The 26,154-nt window shown below is 38.1% G+C and overlaps 1 protein-coding gene across 10 annotated transcripts in view; it reads right to left on the bottom strand.

Annotated features, from left to right (window-relative positions):
• Positions 1–25,367, bottom strand: part of LOC132153008 (dachshund homolog 1-like) — a 114,836-nt gene extending 89,469 nt beyond the window's left edge. For 3 of the 10 annotated variants that reach the window (XM_059562095.1, XM_059562096.1, XM_059562092.1), the window contains exon 1: positions 24,561–25,364. In XM_059562095.1, coding sequence (XP_059418078.1) covers positions 24,561–25,126 — 566 coding nt within the window. In that variant the 5' untranslated portion in view covers positions 25,127–25,364. Of the gene's footprint in view, positions 1–24,560 lie in introns of all 10 variants that reach the window. The other 7 variants (XM_059562089.1, XM_059562097.1, XM_059562098.1 and 4 more) reach the window with 5 other exon arrangements.
• Positions 25,368–26,154: the final 787 nt, after the last annotated feature.

The raw sequence follows: 26,154 nt of genomic DNA, 5'->3' as shown, positions 1-26,154 counted from the left end.
AAATGTATGCAGGGCCTGCCATTTGAAAACACAATCACTTAAGACTGTTACCATGTGTGTTACCATAGCAAACACTGATAAACTAATTATTCCCTGCTATACAGCTTATATTATTGCTGTTTAAATAGTGCCCGAGGGATTGGGAGGGATTTCAGCATGCAGGCAAGTGGTGGAAGGGATTTCAAATCAGCAGAAGGTCACAAATTAAAGTGATAGTTCACTCAAAAATGAAAACTGAAATCATTTACTCACCCTCAAGCCTTTTCAAAAACTGTATGACTAACTTTCTTTTCTAACACAATCTTTTTTTTTTTTAAACAATGAAAGGGATCAGTATTGTATTGGACCTCATTGACTTTTATATGGACAAAAACAGTTCTTCAACATTCTTCAGAATCAGAGACCAGAGAAGAAATAATTTTGGGGTGAATTACTCCTTTAACAAAGCATAAAAGTCAATATGGAAAGCTAACAAATGGTGTGTTAATGGCTACAAGTACTGTACATCATCTTTTTAGATACATTCTGAGGCAAATGCGAACGACTCTGTGGTCGTTAATCACACCACAGGACGTTCCTTCGCCCCACACCTCTCTCGATTCAATAAGAAACTTTCTGCCAACTTCCAGTGGTCTTCAGCAGTAGCAGCCAGGGGAAGATAAATAGCGTTGGACATATATTCTGTTCATTTGCCACTCTCTTTCCTGTCAACAGCCAGCAAAAGCTCTCTCATGCAATCGGATTTATGATTTATATGCGGCGCCGAGGTGCAACAGGCTCCGAGCATGGGTAAAGCTGCAGTCTCTAGATTTATCATCGGCCCAGTACATCTAACAATCAGGCGTTAAACAGAACAAAAACCCATTTCAAATAAATTCCCACTGTATTTGTGTGCCGATTTGATTTACCGGTCTTTGGGGAGGCACCATTTGGTAACGGCGAGAAGTAGGTGGTGCCGGAGAGAGAAAAGGGGGAAGGATGGGGGGACGCATGTGCCAGAAGTGTTTATTGTGTCAGGTTGATTTATTGAGTGAGCAACATTTCACTGAATGTTCTCAGATATTTATTTCCCTAAAGGCCCCACAAAGATATGAACAAGCCCGCATCCACATATGTCATCATTGCCCATTTTACAGAGTCAGGAGATTTCTTTCGAAGAAAGGGGGGCGAACACCAGGGCACCTTTCCATCTGTGTCTCACTGGCGATGCAACTTAAAAAGATAATTTTAAAGCAATGCAAATTCAGTTCTTAAACTACACATATACAGTCATCTTTTTTTCACAGGGCACTCAAATGTCACTGAACTTCACCTTATCCTCACAGATCAAAACATTAAAAAACAACTGCACCAAAAGAAATGACTTAAAAAATTCCACATCATTCATGCTGACAAAACAAGAGGGCACTTAAATCCTGTAGAAGATATAAACAAAGATCCCATTTTGATGGCTGGTCGGATGGGAAATGTGAGAAAGTAAAGCAGATAGCGCTGGCCTTTGATTTTCCAGATGGCTGTCCTGACTGGTGAGCTCAGTGACATCGAGTCCTCTCATTGACATGCTGCCTCCGCATCCGCAGGTCTCTCTCTCTCTCATCTTTCAGACGTTCCGCCCAGGCACCATTCTGGCTTCAGTCTGCTGCTGTTTATTCGATATCGGTAATGAGACACAATTGTACATGGCATCTTTTATTTAAAAAAGCAAAAGCTATTACTATTGTGAGGCCCAGCTGCAGCTAATTAGAAGACTTAATATAATGTTAATATTAGAGGTAAAAACACCTAGTGCATAACATAGAGCACTATTTGCTGTTTTGCATGGGAATAATTAACACTGACTGCTAGTCATTTTTTTACGACTCTATACATTTAGACGTCTGTGTTTATTAGCAAGCAAATAAGTCTTATGCTGCTGACACAGACAAACGGTCTGTCAATCTGCACCCTATGATTAGCTTCCAGTGGAAAAAAATTAATAAAATATGATCCTTCGCCCTTATCTGTAAATAAATCTCCATTTTAGCAGATGAGAATTGGAATATTAAACAGTGGCAGGCTAATTTTAAATTGGACCGGGGAGGAGAATTAAATGCAGGGCCTATTCCATGACCTCGCAAGTACTGTACCTTGTATTTCTTTAGGGTCATATCATCATTACCAAAGTGCAGGCTCAGAAAAGACAACTCAAAACTCCCTAATTACTGTGTGTTTACTGGGGGCCACAGGCCTGCGCACAGTTAATGAAACATCACAGTGCAAGCCTCTAGGGCCCAGGGGATCCAGGCCCTCCATTGTAACACTCACCATTCTGCTTTTCTACTCTGTAGACAATTAATTGATTCAGGAGCCATATTTTATAAGGCATTCGAGGACAATCTGGAAGCGCATCAAAATCTCCTCAGCAAAACAAAATTTTGTTCTTTAATACAACAAAGCGATCTGAGCAAAATAAAAACACAGCGTGAAGTACCATAAGGTGTTTAAACCCACTAATGACTATGTACTGTGATAAAAACACAGGCACACCTGATTATTCCTAATTGGGGTAAATATATTTAAATAAACCAGCTAGATTATGATAAACCATTTGCTTAGAAGAGCATTAGGTCTCATTCACTAACTGTGTATACACATGTATTTGTGTGTAAAACCTGAAACCTTGATGCCTTTGAAATTATTTACACACAATAATCATGTAAATGTTAACAATGGAAATGTCAAAGCTGAGAAAAACTCATTTATATATATATATATATATATATCGCATCACATGTATGATATTTAGTAAATAAGGTCAGAATATTTAGTAAGGTCAGAAAAAAATATCTGAAAGTGGCTGGAATGGAAGTTTTGTAAATTTTCATATTTGTAATTATTATTATTTTTATTTTAATAAAATTATTAAAAAAATATATAATATAAAAACATATAATATGAAATTACAGTAAATATAAAGAAAATCTATAAATATATGGTAAAATAAAATAATTATAAATGATACAATTATATACAATTATTATTTAGAATAAATGTATAAATATTATATACACACATACACACACAATTGTATGTAGAACAGGTTCATGCAAAAACCTCCACATATATACACATGCATGTACAGTATATTTATATATATACTTTTTTTTTACATATATTCTGACAATTGTATATACTGAGGACATTTTACATGAACCTGTCCTGAGCACACAAGTTAGCAACAATTAGTGAATGAGCCCCACTGACATTTTGTTGCATTGTAACTTAAAGACATTACAAGAACTAAAGTGCTTATCACTCACAAAATCAGTATCATGCTGTGTTTACACACTGACTAGCTCATGAGTCGACTGCTGTACCATATCCGTCTCTGGCCTGGCTGTTATCCTCACAGTGCAGGCCAATGCAAGTGATTCCCAATTGTTGTGATGTCATGTATGAGACTAGGGCAGACTATAGATACTATTAAAAACATGTTGCAGGGGCTAGCATGTGGCAGATTGCTTTCTCCAAGCCAGTTTTAGATCAGTATAAGTACAGACAGGGGTCATGGTCTTTACACTGGAGACTGGAATGAGAAATAAGCATTTCCGGCTATATTCAGCTGGCAACCGAAACAATTTGCCGTGGAGAAAATGGGATAAGTGTACTTCGCTAGCAGATAGCAGGCTAAAAAAGGACTAATCTGAAATCTTTTACAGAATTAGGCCAGTTGAAAAGCCGAATTATCCCAAAATAGAAAGCTGTGTGTCACTCAGGTTTACAGCCATGAGACAACAGATGAAGACATAGTCAGGACAAATTGCAGAAATTTAATATTAGCTGCCAGTTAAAAGTATCATCTTGCTCATCACTATTTCAGGCATCTTAACAGCAATGCCTAACTATGCTACCTGGACAGCAGGATTATTATCTCAAAATGTCAGGGTTCCAGAGAACTGCTTGGAATGTGTGTTGACATCAGGATCTCAACAGAGTGCCCCTGTGTTTCAGCCATACATAACTAGAGGTTGAGATACAGCATCTATATTAGAGCAGTTAAGATAGGGAGGTGTCACGTGGACATGCTTTGGTGTGCACAGCATGAAGATATTAGAACAGGTGCAATACACCAGCATGTATGAATCTGATGACAACGATCATTGCTAACAAGTCAATTACTATAAAATCTCCTTCATCCTCTCATGCAGGTAAGATGTGGTTTAAAGGTATACTTTGTAATTTATATTATATTATTATATATAATTCAATATATACAATTTTGCTAATGTTTAAAAACATGGACACTCCAATAAGATTAGAAGACTAATCATATCTGTGGCCTAATAAAATCTGTATTATTTAATTGAATTAATATGGAGTAGATAAGACCATATGACTAATTCTCACCACATAGAGATTCTTTCAGCTAGATATCAGACTATAGAGACTGTGTCTGTTCCCCGAACTAGAAAATAGAAAAAAACGCCCAAACCAAGTTAAGATTAACAATTTAATTGAGGTTCAACAAATAAAAAACAGATGCAATACGGATAAACAAATGAAAAAGCTTGGCTTATTGAATTTCAGATCCCTTTCTACGAAAACACTTTTTGTAAATAATATGATCAATGATCATAATCTAGATGTGCTCTGTTTGACAGAAACCTGGCTAAAACCTGATGATTACATTATTTTAAATGAGTCCACCCCCCCCAAGATTACTGTTATAAACATGAGCAGCATCTAAAAGGCAAAGGGGGAGGTGTTGCTTCAATTTATAACAACGTTTGCAGGATTTCTCAGAGGGCAGGCTTCAAGTATAACTCGTTTGAAGTAATGGTGCTTTATATAACATTATCCAGAGAAACAAATCTTAATGATAAATCCCCTGTTATGTTTGTACTAGCTACTGTATACAGGCCACCAGGGCACCATACAGACTTTATTAAAGAGTTTGGTGATTTTACATCCGAGTTAGTTCTGGCTGCAGATAAAGTTTTAATAGTTGGTGATTTTAATATCCATGTTGATAATGAAAAAGATGCATTGGGATCAGCATTTATAGACATTCTGAACTCTATTGGGGTAAGACAACACGTTTCAGGACCTACTCATTGTCGAAATCATACTCTAAATTTAATACTGTCACATGGAATTGATGTTGATAGTGTTGTAATTATGCCGCCAAGTGATGATATCTCAGATCATTATTTAGTTTTGTGCAAACTTCATATAGCCAAAATTGTAAATTCTACTTCTTGTTACAAGTAAGGAAGAGCCATCACTTCTACCACAAAAGACTGCTTTTTAAGTTATCTTCCTGATGTATCCAAATTCCTTAGCATATCCAAAACCTCAGAACAACTTGATGATGTAACAGAAACTATGGACTCTCTCTTTTCTAGCATTTTAAATACAGTTGCTCCTTTACGCTTAAGGAAGGTTAAGGAAACCAGTATGACACCATGGTATCATGAGCATACTCGCACCCTAAAGAGAGCAGCCCGAAAAATGGAGCGCAGCTGGAGGAAAACAAAACTAGTGATATTTCGTATTGCTTGGCGGGAAAGTAACCTATCCTACAGAAAAGCATTAAAAACTGCTAGATCCGATTACTTTTCTTCTCTTTTAGAAGAAAACAAACATAACCCAAGGTTATAACCCACAGCAGTAATGACTTTATGAACTACTTTACTTCTAAAATCGATACTATTAGAGATAAAATTGTAACCATTCAGCCGTCAGCTACAGTATCGCATCAGACAGTGCACTATAGACCCCCTGAGGAACAGTTCCACTCATTCTCTACTATAGGAGAGGAAGAATTGTATAAACTTGTTAAATCATCTAAACCAACAACATGTATGTTAGACCCTATACCATCTAAGCCCCTAAAAGAGGTGCTTCCAGAAGTCATAGATCCTCTTCTGACTATTATTAATTCCTCATTGTCATTAGGATATGTCCCCAAAACCTTCAAACTGGCTGTTATTAATCCTCTCATCAAAAAACCACAACTTGACCCCAAAGAACTAGTTAATTATAGAACGATCTCGAATCTCCCTTTTCTGTCCAAGATACTAGAAAAGGTGGTATCCTCACAATTATATTCCTTCTTAGAGAAAAATGGTATATGTGAGGATTTCCAGTCAGGATTTAGACCGTATCATAGTACTGAGACTGCTCTCCTTAGAGTTACAAATGACCTGCTCTTATCATCTGATCGTGGTTGTATCTCTCTATTAGTTTTATTGGATCTTAGTGCTGCATTTGACACAATTGACCACAACATTCTTTTGCATAGACTTGAACACTTTGTTGGCATTAATGGAAGTGCATTAGCATGGTTAAAATCGTATTTATATGACCGCTATCAGTTCGTAGCAGTGAATGAAGATGTATCATATCGATCACAAGTGCAGTATGGAGTACCTCAAGGCTCAGTACTAGGGCCGCTTCTCTTCACGCTTTATATGTTACCCTTGGGATATATCATCAGGAAACACGGTGTTAGCTTTCACTGTTATGCTGATGATACTCAGCTCTATATTTATTCGTGGCCCGGTGAAACACACCAATTAGAAAAACTAATGGAATGCATAGTCGATATAAAAAACTGGATGACGAGTAATTTCTTACTGCTAAATTCTGAAAAAAAGGTTAGATTATTGTAATGCTTTATTGGGTGGTTGTTCTGCACGCTTAGTAAACAAACTACAGCTAGTCCAAAATGCAGCAGCAAGAGTTCTTACTAGAGCCAGGAAGTATGACCATATTAGCCCGGTCCTGTCAACACTGCACTGGCCCTCTATCAAACATCGTATAGATTTTAAAATATTGCTTATTATATATTAAAATATTGCTTATAAAGCCCTGAATGGTTTAGCACCTCAGTATTTGAATGAGCTCCTTTTACATTATAATCCTCTACGCCCGCTACGTTCTCAAAACTCAGGCAATTTGATAATACCTAGAATATCAAAATCAACTGCGGGGGCCAAGAGACGTGGGAACAGGAGCGAGGCCGGTGGAGTGATTGGGAATGAGCGACACCTGCTCTACCCACCGGTCTCGCGTCCCACGGAGGAGATGGAGGGATATAAAACCAGAGCGACGACAGTGACGGACGAGAGAGGACCAGGCCAGGGTTTTAGTTTATGTTTTGATTTTTATTTGTGCGCGTCAGTCGTCCGTGAGGGGCTGACACGCTGTTTTGTGTTTATTTTGATAATTAAAATATAATTTGATTGTCCGCCGGTTCCCGCCTCCTTCTTCCCGATGATTATGAAGGTTTTTATTGTTACAATTATCAAGGCAATAAAAATGTGACAGATTTAGCCAAGATTATTATTGAATTTTATTTTTATTATAATGCAGGAGAGAAAAAAAACAACAACAAACATTACAAAACAAATCAAAATGATCAATGAAAAATCTAAATATAAAAAAAAGTTAATCATGGTTGATCGCAAATAAAGAATTTCTAAAAAGGCACTGATAACGAAAAACTACTACTGTTCCATTATGCTGCCACTAGGTGTCAGAAACTATAAAACAAAGACAACCATGATAAAACATGAAAAAAAAAAATTATTTTTGATTATTATTATTATTTATTTTTTTATTTTTTTTGAGAAAGTCACATTATGCTCAAAATAACCTCACCTTAATTATCAAGTATTCTCTGTTATAAAAGTTTTCGCATCAATGCATGTAAAGGAATGCAGTCTCTTTGAGAACGTCGCCAATGTAGCCAGCAAATACAAAGCAATAAGAGTCGGGCTTGATCTTGGTACGAGCTACAAGAGGCTGTTTTCTCCACTTGATCAGAGCTGATTGGAGGTGAAGGATTCACAACGCTGAGGCTGATTTCCATAAGAAGGGGAGGATGGGATCTTAATGGGGGTCAGTGACAGGGCCTGAGTCTGAATTGGCAGGGGTGCATCAATTAGTGCGCGAGCAAAGCTCAGGCTAACGATAAGGTGAGTGGATGGTAGAAGAGGGGTAATCTTCATTAGAAGCCATGAAAAATATTACAGGCTCACAAAGAGGAGGCAAATGAGAGTGTGGCAAAGGGCATGATAGAATCATTCTCTCTCCTCACAAGCTCATTCCAGCACATTACTAGCACTGTGGTTAAGGTTTTAGTGTCCAAGACTTCGGAAGGGACTTTTAATTAGGTAGGACTTTTGCTTTATACAGTCAGGCATCATTTTTACAAAGAAATGTTAAATCTTTCAAAATGGAAATATGATTCTGTGGAGGCTTTGGTTCAAGATAGTTAAACATTAGCATGACTAACTAGGTGGAAAATCTCAAGCACGCTACAAGCTATTAATGAACATCCAGAAGAATATTAACACAAGCTTTTACAGAGAAAAAACATGTAACCGACAGTTGTATTTTTGTCTATGAGGCATTCTGGATGAATTCTCTGCAGAAAACGACACAATTAAAGGGGTCATATGACGTTGCTAAAAAATAACATTATTTTGTGTACTCAGTGTAATGAAATGTTTATGTGGTTTAAGTTTAAAAAACACCTTATTTTCCACATACTGTACATTATTGTTTCTCCCCTATGCCCCACTTTTCTGAAACACGTCAATTTTTACAAAGCTAACCTTTCTGTAAAGGGAGGTGTATGCTAATTGGCAAGCTATCCAGTGCGTTGTGATTGGCCTAATACCTCAAGCATGGTATGGAAATGTTACGCCCCTGACCATATTGTGATTCCGTGTCCCAGCATGACAAGACAAAAACAATAAAACCCATTACAAACTTGCCATTGGTGGCATCCATTGGGGATATAATTACTGATTATAATGACTTGTACTACGCGTTGCATTTCATCACGCTGCGTAAACATAAAACCATGTCTGCATTTGTGATCGAATGTGACAAACATCAAACGCTACTCTACACTGCTCAAAACTCACGTTTGAATCATCAGTGGCAAATCCTTTAAATATGAAAATGTACTTACAGACTGTGAGTCAGCATTATTTGTCAGAAGACCGGCATTGTAGACTACTCTCCCAGGAAACAGTCCTTGTCCTCCGTAAAAATTGTTCTGGAACAGTGTTGTAAATTCAACTTAACCAATGATTTCTAGTTGTGTCCTCTTTTGGAAGGCAAAACAAGTAGTTTAGCTTTTACAAAATTTTAGAAGAAAACTTAATCAAACAAAACTGTCATCAGCTTGTTTTGATAATGCTGATAAAAGAAAAGCACACTGTTTACTGTGCCCACGGCACTTTCGATATTCAACGGCTCCGACTTAATAAGGCAAGACATTAGTGTAGACATGTAAAGCGTATTCATAAATGTGTGAGAGGAGAGGTGAGCTCAGAAGCAGAAAAGAATTTGATTACACTGTGTCCACCTATCCAAATGAACCCCATCATGTGTATATTTTGTTCAACTAAGCAGACAAGCAGCTCCAGAGACCATCCAGGCAGCTGTATATCATTTATCATTTAAAAAAAAAAACAATCTGCCCTATTGAACATTTTCATCCCCATAGGGCAAACTACCATGGATCATTCTCCAGGAGTTATCTCCTGTTTAGAGGACGTGGAGAAAAAAAAACATCACATTTCATGAGCCCATAAACCTGTAAACAAAATCTTTGGAGCAGATAAATTTGAAACGCCACAATGCAATTAAAGCCCAATTCGATTTGAGCATGCACTATCCATCTGTCAAAGGGAAACTGAAGTGGAGGAGATCCGTTATTAGTAAATTCCTGCTTACTTTTCCTGAAGTCTGTACAGCAATACAATTATCCGCCATGCTAAGGTGCTGTTTCCTGTGCAAAACACTAGCTTCGTCAAGTATGTCATCATTCCAAAAAGTTATTTGTGCAAACTTTTCCCATTAATTATTACATCTTTGGAGATTTGATTCTTCATGCTCTGGGGAATCATTGCTATGTTCTTGGTTTAGCTGAAATATAAATGTCTCTTATAATCCTATTTGTCCACTTTAGAATCGGGAAGATAAAAATCTTTATTATCTAGGGGGAGGGTTCAAGGGACCCCAGCTCAGTGCTTTCAGCTTGAAATGCTATCATCTTCAAAGGTAGAAGAGGATGTGGATTTAAAATCAGAAATGTATCAGGGATCTCTATGCTCCTTAAAGTACAGTACATCTCCGCTGATTAAAATACATCAAAGCCTCGTCATTCGTTCCTCAGAGCAATAATGGTGGATTTTAATTGCAAAATGTTAAACCTCACAATTAAAGGCTTTGTGCTTCTTAAAGCTAGCCCAAACAGACACCGAGAGAGCAGCATACAAATGAGCCGGTGAGAGGGAGAGAGGAGAATTAAATGATAGCAGTAAAAGCAGCCTGTTAAATGATAACGCTGTAGAAGACCAATCACGGCACACACCGATAATACTGCAGTGAAATATGTCAACAGATTGCACTTTCACAAGCTATAATTTTTCCCTTAAATTAAAGCCGTTTCTTTAAAGGAAAATCCATGCTCAAATGGCTAAAACAGGTTTGTGTTTGCGAGAACACTAGTGTGCCTGCCAATGATAAGGAGCTCGACATTACGCGATAATGTATAAAATCCTGCTATAAAACAGTTAACACTCTGCCAATGCAAACAGTTACTCGATTTACATCCTACAGTCATGAAAAAGTGCTATAAAGTTGTTACCGGATTGCTGCCATCAGATTATAGGTGCACAATGCAAAACTTGCCTATCTACGAATTCCCCACAAACAGATCATGCAGCATTAATTAAAATCCAATAATAGACACGGCATGCTTCTAACAGACCTATCAACAATGAAATTAGGATTTGCTGGCAAAAGAGCATTCCAGGGTCCCTCGGAAGGACTAATGAAAAACACTTGCATGGCTAACCCGTCAAAATTGCTAGACTGGAGGAGAACGGAGCAGCATAGAGCTCCAGCAGCAGGATGTCCTGTGAGGGTCTGGAACGTGCGACCTCTCATTTCATCCTTTAATAAAGTCGCACCCAGGTGGCCATGGTGCCTTACAGTTGCCTGGGGCTCCCAAGTGCTAAACAGGAGCTTGGGTCAATGTCATTACCCTACATCGCTCTCTTCCCTGTTTTCCGGCATTAAAACCTGCATGCTTTGTTTTCCATTCCATGTCAAGTGAAAAATATGAAAGTCTCTTTTCAAAATCAAAACAAATCTCAGTAGGTGAAACTTGTTCCATTGCCTCACTGATTGACTTGCAATGCACTCTAACGTCAGTTGTGAAATGATGAGGTAAGGAAATAACTCAACTAAGACCAAGCCTGTGGGATCAGTTTGAGGTTAAAGCATTGGGGAAGTCTAGGGTAAGATGACTTGGTTGGAATGTTGAAATCCTTGCCTGCTTAACATGAACACAAACCTTAAATCAAAATCAACAACAACAAATAAGTTCCTAAAAGGGCCTTGGTACTTAAATGCTACATACTTGCAGCTGACAGACTGCAAATGAAATTAGCCTAGAGGTGGTCATTTTTCAACTTGCTCTGCTAATTCAAACACAAACACTGAAAGAGGCCTGAGATTTCATTGTGCAAATGATCTGCGTGTAATACTTTGATAACTTCCTGTGAGAAAGGAGCCTGTTGGCCAAGAAGCCAGAAAAACTTTCAGGTTATCAGAATGTTGGACGTTTCTTTAATTAGTGCCCACAATTTTCATTCACATAATGTCGTGGAAGGATAATGGAAAGTTAAATAAAGTTCTCCTCAGGCTCAGCACCGTTCCATTAGATAGAATAAGTGCTTATATTGACAGATGAAAAGATACCTGTCTTATTTACTGCTCATTCTGACAGTAACTTAACACCAGCACACACCCACACATCTGTCAAATTGAGGCTTTATGCTGTAATTGCAGAAGGAAACTGCATTTTTCAAACAGTTCTAACAGACGGCAAATTGCGTTTATTTCGCAACATGGATGCAGCTTCAACAGTTTCCTGTCTTTGATTTATGTGTCCAGATCTTTCATAACTTTCAAATTCATCAAGGTGGTTTTCATTCGGAAACCGAGTGAAAACACTTTCTAAAACTTGGCCCTCGTAATTAGAATTATTGTAACTCTGAAAAACTCTGGACAGAGACGCCACTTAACTGCCTTGTCAGGCCCTGGACTCAGCCTGAATACAGATTCTCTACCTGTCCGCCTTTCTGTATTGTTCAAACCTTTCCACCATACACCTATTTCCCCAGTGGGAAGCAGGTGGTGTGTGGAGGTGTTTACGGAGAGAGTCTAACTGACAGCTGGCGGGAGGAGACTCAAACAGCTGCAGACGAGTGGGGAAAAAAAAGTGCGAGAGAGAGAGAAGGCAAACAGCTCTAATACCCTCAGGGTTGTCAACTCCAATCCCCCAACCAACAATGCTTTTAACCAAGCAAACAGAGGAAAAACTGTTGCCGTCTCAAGACATCAGTCTTAAACCGAACTCCCCCGATCTTGGAGCGATTTGGCAGGCTTGAAATGGGATGATAAGAGCAGCTCAAAAGAGAGAGAGACTTCTTTTAAGCTTCATTTAAGTGTTGTAATAACCTAAAATCCTAACTTTAGGAGGTTATTAACAATGATTTCTAAGGACATTATTTTCAGGAATTCAGATCCGTCTTATGTTTTGTCTTAAGAAGCATTGTTAAGAAAAGTTTTTGGGAATACAAAATGCTATGACCTTTCATTTAAAACAATAAGAAGAAAAACAGCACTTCTGTGAATCCGAATCCTTGTACAGATATTCTTTTCTAAAAATAAGTAGAGGTAACTGGCCAAGTACAGTTTGTTTGGGATGCACGATAGCATAGCTTCTTCAGAAACAAAAGGCAAGCAAAAGCTAAGAAGAAAAGTACTACAGTACATCAGGCACTAAACACTGCGCTATTCACAGATACCACTTCAAAAAGTAACATATCACTTTTATGGGCCATGTTCTCCTACCATTAATGGCTAGTGAAAAAGATGAGGCCATATGAGTACAACCTTGAAATGAAATGCCTGCCATGGTTAATTATATTTGGTTGTAAATTAGCTTTAATAATACATCGGCTAACACATTTTCAATACACAACACTTTAAATACTTAGCATGATGCAGCCATTGCTTACAAGTGCAGGGCTGAAAAAGAGATGCAAACCAGTTTAATCAAATAGGGCTGAGACTGGGTCAGTATATTCCCTAATAGATTTGGATAGAGGGTCAGAGACACTTTTAGGTGTCCGCTAGTGGATTTGCATGAATGTAAATTTATTCTTCTGGGTCGCAGGGTAGTATAAATAGCCCCAAGTTCCTCAAGCCGTCTCTATTCTAAACAGCAGTTATTCAGAACAACTGCTGCAATGGTGAAATTAAAGGGGAATGGCAGGGGGAAGGTTCCTCTTGCCACAACAAAGGAAGGAAATCCCACTTAGATTTGTACTTCTCCCTTTCTTCTACCTTTAGCGGGTGTATCAGAGAACAAACAGTGCCTGAAGCTGGTAGCCACCTGCAATGTATTCCCTCACCCCCATTAAAGTCCTTCACAGAAATCAGAATTTAATAAATCACCCTGGAGTCTGACAGAGTTTATCTCAAGGGGTCGTTTCGACTCGGGAGGAGCCACTAGACAGACAAAGCCTAGGCCGATAAGATGTGAAATTAAATACAGTTAGCAGTTGGAAACAAAGGACGGAATGTGTCACAAGCCACTACGTATAACCACCAAAAAGCTTATTGCCAAAGAAATGGCAGAGACAGGAGGTGATTCATTTCAGTTTGCACACATTTAACCTCATTTGCATGCTAACTGTCAAAATATCTTTCTGTAGCAGATTCGTTCAAGAGCTTTCATTAAGGCCTGAAGTTGACATCCTTTTTATTGAGGCATGGCATATAAATCATCGCCGTCGCACACCCGCACATCTGGATTGGAGATCTTGCTCTATCATGTTATGCTTCGTTTTAAACACATGACAGGCGTGACACCAGTCATCGCTTAAGGTAAGGAGAGAGTTATGGGAGTGTGGTTTATCTCTGCATGAACAAATATCCTCACTTAACGTGTACAGATTATTTACCGCAACAAATACTCCACTTTTGTAGAGACCCTGTTAAAAGTGAAGTGAGGATGTCATTTTGCATAACTAGCAACACCAAATAGAATTGCAACAAAATTTACTCTTTTCAAACAGGTTTCCTAAACACTTCCATTGGTTGGAAAACTGTTATTCCCACCCTCAAACTCACCATGTCGGCTAGTCAGGATGTTCAAAACAAAAAGAGCAACGTTTTTTCAAAAGTGCCAGAGTCACAAAGTTTACACTTTTTGGCATCTCGTATTAGGGAAATGGTGCAGAATTAATTCAATGTCATATATAAGTTTTTGTACAATCTGCCTAAACTGCACTAAGGATTATGTTTTACATTTCCTAAACATTTCGCGAATGAATCAAACTGTACTAATTCATATGAAGACACCAACTAATTATGTTGTCATGTGATCAGGGTTTTTTTTATTTTTTATTATTATTATGACATGGCATGATGACATATAACAATTATTATGAACCTAATATGACAAAGCATATAATTAGAAACAGCACACCTAGATTTGAAACTTGGATTTAAAGTTGCTCTGTTGTGTGGATCTCAGATCTTCACATGTTCAGTATTGGCTAACCAAGCTGTCCCTTAAGCTGGGATATAAAAATGTTTACATAAAAATGGCATGTCTCACCTTTAAGTTACATAGGTTAAAAAAAGGGAAAAAGAAACTACCAACAAGACAACTCTAGGGCACATTACACGTCAGCTAGTGTCCACTGCTAGCATACTAATGGTGTGTAGATGTGCTAGTAACATATGCCAGCTCTAATGAAAAGAGGTGAGATAGAAATTTTAAATGAGCACTTTGGCCCTGTCTTTTATTAATAACAGTCCAGGGTCCAGGAGGGTGCGAGGCAAAATGGTGGGAACAGGCTGACCTAATGGTGCGGGCTGCACCTAATCTGTCCCGATTCGGTCTGCGTCACCGACGACCTCGCTCACTATCTGTTTCTCAAACTGATGCCTTCCTGCTGGGACGGCGTGGCTGGAGAGCTGTCAGCGTGCTGGCCTTTCTGGGATGCTGCACTATCTCTGTCTGAACCAGTCCGCTGTGGCCTGTTGAAAAGAGCTGTCATAGCCTCGCAAGTCTCTGACATTCCTATTGGCTTGACCCTGACCCTTTGAGAAGCACACCTTTAATTATCCTGTCTCAAATCTCCTTCCATGGCAAAATGAATATATATATATATATATATATATATATATATGAGCATGTGAGGTATTCTTTTAAAGTACACATTTGAGGTACCCACTCAAAGCTGTGTGACTCTTGGAATAATTTTAGACTATTTGGAATGTGACTGTGAAACTAGCAAGAGACACATCTGCAGAAGAGCTCTCTTTATCTTTATCCAGGAGGGAAAATTACATAATGCCCCAACAACTATGAGCTTTGAGTTTCCAGCACTCCACTACAATACTTCAAGTATAAAAACAGCACAGAGGATATAAATATGATGTATCGTTTTAGCTGCCCTACCCAATATCCTCCCATTAAACATCTCTGTTACTGATAGGAGTGTAAAGACACATTTGATCCTTGTAATCAGATCCCTGGGCTTGCTTTTGTCTCACATTCCTTTTCTGACATTTGAAAGGTCAAGAGTGTGAGGACATTTGATAACTGCAAAATCCTCATACTCCTTTTTACAACCCTTAATCTGCCATCTCTGGATTGGTAACATATCATTTTATCTTTGGGAGGAGGGCTGGAGAGACTAGGAAACTAAGTCTGTTCGCATTTGTTCACCATAAGGTGAAGCTTTAGGAATTTGCTGCAGTGAAGGCAAAAACTGATAACGCTCTGACCGCAATAAAAGGTTAAGTTGCTACACTGAAATACATGCTTGCTAAAAGAGCCAAACTACTGTACCATAAATAATGAGTAAGGGAAACTGTGTTTTTTTTTTTCTCTCTTTTTTTTTGACTTCAGGAAAAGGTGCATTGTCGACACTGAACATGTAGCGTGGGTTTAACCCAAATATTTACACAGTATCATACATATCAAGAGTGCCGTTATTTCCAAATGCAGATTTAAAAAAAAATCCCTATCACTAATACGCAGACTGACAGTTTGTCAGGAACAGAGAGAAAATATAATTTTAGATAAGTACCTATTTTATTTATATATTTTATTTATTTATCATCAGAGTGATCAGAGTGATAATAAGAAGAACTTACAACAAAGGAAATGACAGTCTTTATCTGTTGTTCCTGTTGTTGTTGTTTTGTCAAGGCTTTGCTGTCCTCTGTACAGCACACAAGGCTATCCGCTGTGCTCCCAGCACCGTGTTCCCTTCTCCCTCCTCTGCAGGACAGTCTTTCCCATTAAATAAGTCCTATTCCACTTCATGGCAACCTTGGGAGACCTGTAATGCTTGAAAGCACCAGCTCTTAACACTTTGTAGTCACAGAAAAGTATTTTTATTTTTTTTTTATCTGCTCATGTCATTTAATCATCTGTATTCTACCGACCTACTCAGAAACAATTTTGCAGGATATTAACTTCTGGCTAAACCCTGCTTGTGCCATTTGTGGTTCCACTCAACCAACAGTCCCAAGGGGGCCAGAGCCCTCCTCACAGCTGTAATGAGCTTTACTGAGCTGAATAAAACAGTTAATAGAAATGTAAGATCAAAAATGCATGAATCATGAAATATTAGCCAGATCCCAATGAAAACGGCTCTGGTTAAGTAGAAGTAGATGACTGTATCATTTTTGGGTGACTTCAGTAGTGCAAGAGACAGTTTAACAGCTTTTTGAATGGATATACCATACCTCCTCCATGTATAAAGTTACTTAAGTGCTCGCCTGCAGGGAGAACCATGTCAAATCTCATTGAAAATACCTTTGAGGAGCAAATTGAATGTATTAGCTTAAAGGGAGGTAATGTCTATGGGGACCGCTGACACTTAATACTGAATTATCCCAGACAAAATACAAAGTGAAGTGATTCACTGTTCTGTCAACCCCCACCCCATCCCCAAAAAAGATACAAAAAAAGACTATTTTCTGTTGGTGAGAAAACCTACTTATTACTTGGTTGGCATCCACAGAATACACAAACAGGCAGTGCCGTCCCATGAAAACCATTTTTGTTCCATTACAAAAAACTAGGTCATCCTCTCATAATTGTCAATCATGCAATAAATCTTTCTGTGCCGCAAATGAATACGGCACTGGGATTGAAACAAAGCTTACTGGCATGCAGTGTCAGCTTGACTTAATTCATTCTCCTTTTCAGCCGAGCCTATTCATATGTGAAGTTTACGGATATCACACTGCCTGTTCCAGAGCGGGATAATGGATGTGGACAGACACATTATGCTGGGAATGTTGTATAAGCACAGCATAAGCTGTCTGAATGGAGACACAGCTCACAACAGAGTTTAAATGTGAGACCAGATCCACAACTAGAATAAATTATTCTTCTTTTAGACTCTTTGGAAGAATATTCCCTTCCGAGCACATGAATGTAAATGTGTAAATGTATGTACAGCCATGAACCTCTTCTTCAACGTCTATGAAAGGAAAACAACAAGCAGAACTTTCAAGGGAGTCGTTTTCTCTGAATCATCTGTTAGTGACGTCATGTCTTAAAATAAATCCACACTCAAAATCATTAGTAACGTAATCCTTTCTGGTGCAGTAGGAGCATGGGTTGGAAAAGACTTGAGCATGTCGTAAAATTAATAGTGGTAACGCAAAGGCAACAATGGGTAACATGGGAAAGAAAAATCACAAAAGAGAGCTCTTAAATGTCTCAAAAGTTTCTAATTTTTCTCCTGGGAAAAATACCCCCTTCATCCCAAAGTATCTCCTCTTGAGTTTTAGAATAAATGTTCAATTTCAATATCAATAATTCAATATCAAGATTTCAATACAAAGTCCCCCATCAGATTAAGTATCCCCCATCAGTATGTGAACTATGCATTCATATTAATTTCTCAGTGACAAATATTTTTTTTTTTTATTAAATATATTTTTTTAATTACTCGTAGGACAAAAAATCTCATACAAAGTTGAGAGAAAGTTTCCTGAGCTATGAAAGAGCCGCTTTTGAGAAACAAGATTTTTGATATGATCTGTTTAAAATAATTTTATGATCAAAATAATTTGTAAGTTGTGTAATTTGTAAGAGACAATGAAAAACATACAGTACAACAAAAACAACCCTAACTAAGCGTAACTAGGGTTATGTATATGTATATATATATATATATATATATATATATATATATATATATATATATATATATATATATATATATATATATATATATTTATTTATTTATTTATTTATTTATTGAGATTCACTATGGCCTTCATCTGGTATTCTATGATCAGGAAACTGTTTGTTTGCTTTCATAAAAAGGCTACAGCAGCAATTAATAATGTTTCATATATATTTGCAAAAATATGCTTCCTCAAAATGCTGCAAGAGTGAGATACAAACACACAAACAACTGCATCAAAATTGGCAACAAATGGGATCCTCAGAGGGAACGAGCACCGAAATTTGGCTTTTCTATTATAATTAAATTGTGTTAAATTGACTTGATTGGCTTCTGTGCAGCTCGTGAGGATTCCAGCTTCATAAGAGAGGCCTGGCGTCTCAGCTTTGTCAAAAGCCCATCATGCTTTGAGCTCTGATAGAGTTCCACTCTATTCTCAAGTGTCATTAGCTGTGGGCCAGGTAAAGATTAGATAACAATCAGAACTTTATGAGATACCTTTAGAGGTGTTAGAAGTCTTTTGTTACACTGCTAAGAGAGGAATGTGAATAAAAAAAAAGAAAGAAACGTATTATTTCCTCTTTTCTTTCATTCCTTTGAATTATCAGAGTGAGGACTCTTCAGATGTTTTGGCAGTACAGAAAAAAAATGTAAATGTATTTCTAAGCAGCAAAGAAAATCTGTTAAGATGCCTTGTTAAGCATATTTCATGGAGTATTCATAAATTACTAAATATATAATTCATGGCAGAATTCTGAAAGCAGTTATATCAAAGGTACTTTAATAATATAATTCGATTTTGCAGGAGAGCTTGAAGTGAATTGAATTGAGAACGCTATTTATTTGGTCCTAGGAAAAGAGTCTCCAGCACTCCAGAGCTCTTTGTTTTTCTTTAATGGAGTCATGGTGCTCTCAATGCGCTGTAAAGTGGTGCTTGATCTGACCTAAATGAAAACAGCCTCAAGATCTCAGCGGTCACCTGTCCTTCACAGCAGTCCTGCCAAAACCTGCTGACGGCATCTCCGAGCTTCCCACACCTAGTTGATGCTGTTTATGACTGCAGTTGAAACGTAAATATTCAGCTTTTGCAGTCTTCTTTCAAAACCGCAGAGCTCATAAAACATCCCTCATGACTTTCCTCCATTGTATAACAGCGTAAATATCACTAGTACAGGGTAGTTTTCCCATCATTTTCTTTTATCACAGTAGAGTGGGACAAGAAGAGGCCATTTAGTTCAAACAACGCAGATATTTCCGTGATAACATGAAAAAGTTTATATAGGAGGAGATTCATCATTTGATAAGATCTTTAAGAAGAGGGGGGGGGGGGGGGGGGGGGGGTTTGGAATCCCATTTGAGATTGCTTCCCAGAAGTATTCTTCTCCTTTTTCTTTCCTGTCAGTTTCAACATGAAAATGAAGCCAGGGAAAATTAACTCCTGATACGGCTACGCTGAATTAGACAAAAAAAAAAAACACTTTTTAAGGATTCCGGCCTTGTCATTTTCAATTTTCTGCTCTTTGGACATGGTTGTATTCAGATTCCCGAACATCTACTCAGCATATCAATCCTAATTAGACAGTCTGAGTCTGCGAAAGGATGAGGGCTGAGTTATTTGCATAATTTAATCATAAATACTCAGTGATACATATTTCCGAATGCATTTGTACAATCATCTTTCTAACCTTAGGGCAAAAATATTAATACGATTAGGCTATAATTCTTTAAAAAAGGAGGAAAATAGGAAACCAGAAAGTGCACTCTCTTTTTAAACTCCAGCTTTGGGCTATATGAAAAATTAATTAATTTCTGGGGAAAATCAATTTCTTTATGTGACCATATTAGACAGAGCCGAGCAAAGACCCGGAATTGCTCTCCAATCAAGAAATCTCATCTGTTCCCTCTAACTTGTGTCAGTAGTGGTTAGTGTCCCTGCGCGAGCCTCAGTGATCTGCACGCTGCTTCCTAAATATGCTGTAATGTGGGAGGGATGGTGGCTAAAGACATGCCAGGGCTTGGAGTCAAACAGCTCGTGATGCATTGCTTTTTCCACCGGCAATCGGTCTCAAGTGTGACTATGGAGGCTAGTTTCAATGTCCTGTCTCATTTTATAAAGCTGGTGGTCAGAAAAAAAGAAACCTGCAGGTGATTCGACAGGGTAACTCTTACTTGTTTGATTTGAGACTGATTGATGACTCACACCATCAACACAAACTGTACTAAGACTCATGAACGTCTGCTATTTGCACAATTAATGACCAGTCATATTTTTAATTTAAAACATAGTTCATTATCAAAAAAAAGAAAAAGAGAAAGAAATTATGGGTATCAAGTTGCTATTACCAGTGTCATGTTCATAACAAACTGCTCTTTTACCATCTCCTCTTGCACTGACAAATGATGGCAAGTGCACAGTTAATTTGAACACACTTTGCTAATCCTATCAAGGAGAGCTCCAGTGATTCACGGCAACGAAAAAAAAAAGAAACGGACTGTTTATCTGCTTCATTTTCGATCTATCAGCACCGATCGCGAGTGAGGAATATGGAATCATACATATGATTTGTAAGAAAGTGCTACAATGAATCTGTGATTTTAACAAGCCTTTTAACATGCACCCCCCCCCCCACCACACACACACACACACTCCAACCCTTTCATCCTAATCAGCATCTGTCTCTCTGTTTTTTGAAGTTATTATCGCCTCAGCTCCCTCTTGGATGTGGTTGCTGGGTGACGGGTATCTTAGCACCCACTCTGACTGGGAATGATTTGAATTCGATCCAAAGATTTCCCATGAGTACCTGTAAACACATCCGTGCCTTGTCGAAAACAAATATATCAGAAGAGCCCTGCAAAGAGAGCGAGAGAGGGGGAAAAAAAGAGCGATAAAATCTGCCACTGTGTTAAGACGCACCCCTGAGTGCTAAACAAAATAATGGCGCTCCTCTGTAAATATGCCAGTCTGTGTTGTACACAAACAAAAATATTTTGTCAAATGTGATCCACTTGTGACTGAAGGATAAATCCTTTAAGTAAAATATAAATGTAATAAAATAGAAATGTGAAACATAATTAATTAAATAAAAAGAAACACAAGACATCTTCATTCAATTAAATTTAATTATAATAAAAAAATCTAAAATATGCAAGTGCATTCATATGCATCTATTTAACCTGACATCATCTGTCAATTAAGTGCCTGGTCCGTACCCAGCCTAACAAACCCTTCGACTTAACAGCTGGCTCAACACTCACCTCCCTTCCTCAGAGTTAAAAATGTCACCAGGCGTCAAGAACTGCACCGTCCCACACAGACAAAATGGAAAGGAAAACAAGTAGCTGAAGTATTTCTTCTCACGGGGCAGACTCATAACTCCTATGAAAGCAGAGAGATTACAGCCCTGTATCTGTTCGGCAGCAGAAGGTGCATATTAATCTGGGCCGAGGGTCCCTGGGAGAACAAGTGGGGGGAGCCGGAGGAACACGTCCTTATGCGGAAGGTAGAACGGGGCGAGTCTGACTCGGCTTCACGGGGAATTCTTTTAGCGTGAGCAGACAAAGATGTAAGGCCGCTGTTATCCAAGTAGCAAAGAGGATTATTAGCAGTTCTTCAGCACTCTGGAAGTCAAGCAGTGTGCTGGAAAAGTGAGACCGCAGGCGATTATGCATTTTTTTATTATTATTATTATTATAATCTCTAGTTTTTGTGTCTTTATTTGCAAGACAACACAACCCAAGCCAGACTCAAACTTTACCACTTATGCTGTTAACGTGTGCACGACACAATGCACCACACCTGATGATATCATTAATTCCTCCTGTACATATCACTTCAAAAAAACTAAACCCAGAATGTGTATCATAAAAATGTACACTGCTTTAGATAAACTAAATGATCCAGCCTTAAAATTCAACATCTAAGCATGTAACGGCATCCCAAGTCACGTCCACACAAGAGTTATGACTTAGTGTGCTGACCTTCCCTGTATGGAGAACCAAAACAGATGTAGATACATTAAATCCACACTGTAAATAAGAGCCAGTGTGTTTGTGTTCCATCCAAGCAGATACCTTTGTCCATACAAATGATGTAATCCTCCAAATGGGAAGCAGACATGGAGGAGGTGATTGATTTCAGCATATCACCGGCAGTACCAGGTGCTTTCAGAGACAATTACAGGCCTCTCTATGCAGCAGTAATAGGCCAGCACTTTAGCGTCATTAAAGCAATGTGTAGCACTGCATTATCCTTTAACCCCATCACTGACCACTCTCCTTCCCAGTCCTGGAGTTCAAACCACACACTCCATCACCTCAGGACCCTGGGATGGGCCGCACGAGGAGGAGGGGAGCCGGACTGAATGCAAGCTTAGGCCCAGAAGGTGCTCAGCACAGATAGACGGCATGGGAAAGACTGAGAGCAGACTGCTCCATTAGCACCGCTGCTGGACAAACACACATCGCACTTGTCATAAAACTAGAGGGGAATATTTACAATGCACATTTTCATACAAAAATATATAATAAATACGCTGCTTTAAATCAAGTGTACAATGAACTGCATTGATAAAAAAGCAATGTATTTGCTGCTATTCTGCAGCTGTCAATGACTAGCCTTAAGAAATCCAAAATATGAGTTTCACAAGAAAGAGAATATATATATATATATATATATATATATATATATATATATATATATATATATATTAGTCAACAAAGCATATTATAGTTATAGATTTTGTAAAAATATGTTCTCTTCTTTCATATTTATGCTGTTTTTTTAGAGTTTTAATAAAACTGAAAATAAAATACACTGAATAAAAGTGGCATTTGTCCAAAACAGAAAATCATATTATGAGTGTGAGTGTTATTCTGTTATTCTATTATTTTAATTAATAGTACTGTGTGAAAAAAAATAATAAAAATTATATGATGGAAAATAGTTCCTGTCAGTTCCAAAAAGACTGTCATCAATATTATGTGCAATTTGTCACAATATTCTCATAAACCACTTATTATTTAATTTTACGTTTTTACAGCATTGAAATTCTTCATTAAAAAATATATATTATATATATAATATAATATATTATATATAAAAAATATATAAAACTGCACAACACTCGGGCTCGAATTGCTGCATGCAAGGAGTTTTCATTTCAGACGAGCTGTCAACACTCTGACATTTTTAAATTAGCTTACTTTTTCTAGTAATTATTGGACCCATTCACTTGATCACTAATGGGTGACATTAAAGTTTCAGGGCGAATTATTCACCGATGTTACAAGCAGTAATTGTTTCCTGTGTGATTTTGTACCTTCAAGCACTGTATCACTCCTGCCATTAAGTATACAAGCACTTATTGACCATGATTTGATTTTTCCCCAGAGGACGAAGAGCAGAAAGAAATGTCTGCATATAAATACAACTAATACATAGGAAAGACCATTTATTGTAATAATTCTGACAAGCAAGATTATTTAAATCTCCTCAAATAACAGAAAAACATTTCAAATAAAATTTTCCTCATATATGCTCAATGTGAGTTCATCAAAATCTGTTAGTAGCAAAAATACATAACAAGAAAAAAAAACTCTCATGCTCTATACATAAACCTTGATGATTTTCACAAAATAAATTTGAGCCAACTGTCCTTTATGAATTATAAATTATCCTAAATATTTGAAAAAAGAACACCCTGTATTTTAAACGCTCTATTACAACAATTTAATAAAATGTTTTAATTTGATTATATTCAACTTTACACCATTGCAAAAGCTTGAGTTAGTCGCTTTATAGTATTCTAGAATCGGTTGCAATTTTTTCTTTATATTTATTAAAAAAAATTTAATTATAGAAGAACAAGATGTGTTTCTTCAGTGGTTCTTTGAACACCTTATGTTCAGTAGAAATCCCTCTACTTTTCTCTCTGTGTAGAGTTCTTTAGATCAAAGTTGCTGATGTCACATAAGTAAAGAATTTCTTTATTTATTCATTTATTTATTTTTTTATTAAAAAGGTTCTCCTGTGACATAACATGGTAAAATCCTTTTGGACTGTAATTGGATTTTTTTAAGTGCAAACGCAGATCTGAAAGTACTTTCCACATATTATTAAAATAATTAGCGTAACGCATAATGTAGCCACATTACGGTTTTACTAACCGTACTTTCTAATGAAAGGTTCACTTCACTTCTTATCTAACTTTTCTATTGACTATTTGTTTTGCAGTACTAAAAGAGTGTTCTAACCTGGCATTAGTGCAGTCGTTGTAGAGGGTCTCGAAGTCTTTTCTGCAGATGAGTTTGCAGCGGTTGACCCCGGGCTGGATGGCCCCCAGTCCGCGCAGGACGCGGACCTGCTCAACGTTACACACCACCGGCGTGATCTCCAGCCGCTTGAGTTTGGTGTAGACGGTGTGCAGACCCCCGACCAGGTGTTTGAGAAACAGGTCAAACGCCTGGGGTAGGCAGATGAGCTCCTGTCCGTCCACCGTGAAAGAGGCCACCTTGGCGCCCCTGAGCTCCACCATCCGACACTCATTATTCTGCGGGGTGTTTTCAACAGGGGACGGGGTAGAATACACGGGCTTGCCGGCCAGTGGGATGCTGCTGGTGTTGGTGCTGATCAGATCCGCGCGGAACAGATTCTGGGTCGCTGACTGAGAAGGAGACGCAGAAGTGGCCGAAGGCGAGGATGATGATGCTGCGGTCGCGGAGCATGATGATGATGATGCTGATGATGCTGACGAAGAAGTTGAGATCGGACACGAATGAAGCAGAGACGATGGGGGAATCAGAGCTGCCGATACGGCCATGGTGTTCTGCACCTATCAAATAAGTTCAGACGGGAAGGAGAGCCAGTATGCAAAAGTAGCGCAAAGAAGCAGAAATCCACCACGAGTGCGCTCCGCCGACGCGCGAATGGATCTGAAGAGGTGCGGTGCCGAAATTAGGGCTCTGAGAAAGATTGAGAGAGAATGACAGGAAGAAAATGAGGAGAAAAGTGTGCCTCTGCTCTGTGGATGAGTTGTTGTTGTCACAAGGTACATAGAGGGAGGAGCCACTATCAGCCCTTTGAAACGGAGACATGCACAATCTAATGCGACCCTTAGCGGAACAGCGCGCGGAACAAAACCTGCGCTTTTTTTAGGAATGTTCTCTGAAACTCAACTTAATACGCCGAGCTCCTGTGCTACATGTCTAGACGCATCTCTCCTATTATTGTTCATTATCTGAAAGAACGCTTGAAGTTCACACTTTTTGAGTGAGACAATAAGCAGATAAAACTTTTATAATGTCATTAATGTTGTAGGCTATACATTTAAGCAAAATACATGAAGAGCATTTTAGCTATGTATATATTGATGTTTTAATATTAATGAAAGTTATCACTAATACAAAAAAAAAGTATAGATGCAGAAAGTACTGTGAATTGTATCAGTATACAGAACTTTAGGTGAGTTACTGGAGAGGAGACCAGGGAGAGTTGTAACACTATCACTTACCATGAGAAAATTACTTCAAACATGAGGATTTACAGGACAAAAATATATATATATATATATAGAGAGAGAGAGAGAGAGAGAGAGAGAGAGAGAGAGAGAGAGAGAGATTTTTTTTTTTTTGTCCTGTAAATCCTCATGTATATGAAAGTAACGTTTCAGGTCTGGTGTATTTGATTTGCCATGGTTAATGTAAGCCAATGTTACATGACAGAACAAGTATCATCTGAATCTGCTCTCTTGTTTAATTGGACATATGACATTCACACAAGTTTTCAAGTAAAAATATTGAATATCATGTATAAGCAAACAAGAAGGGTTATAACACTTTCCAGGTCCTT

This window comes from Carassius carassius, chromosome 11 (assembly GCF_963082965.1).
Source record: "Carassius carassius chromosome 11, fCarCar2.1, whole genome shotgun sequence".
Classification (NCBI taxonomy): domain Eukaryota; kingdom Metazoa; phylum Chordata; class Actinopteri; order Cypriniformes; family Cyprinidae; genus Carassius; species Carassius carassius.
Note: the sequence above shows the minus strand (reverse complement) of the source record. Positions and strands in the feature narration are given on the sequence as shown.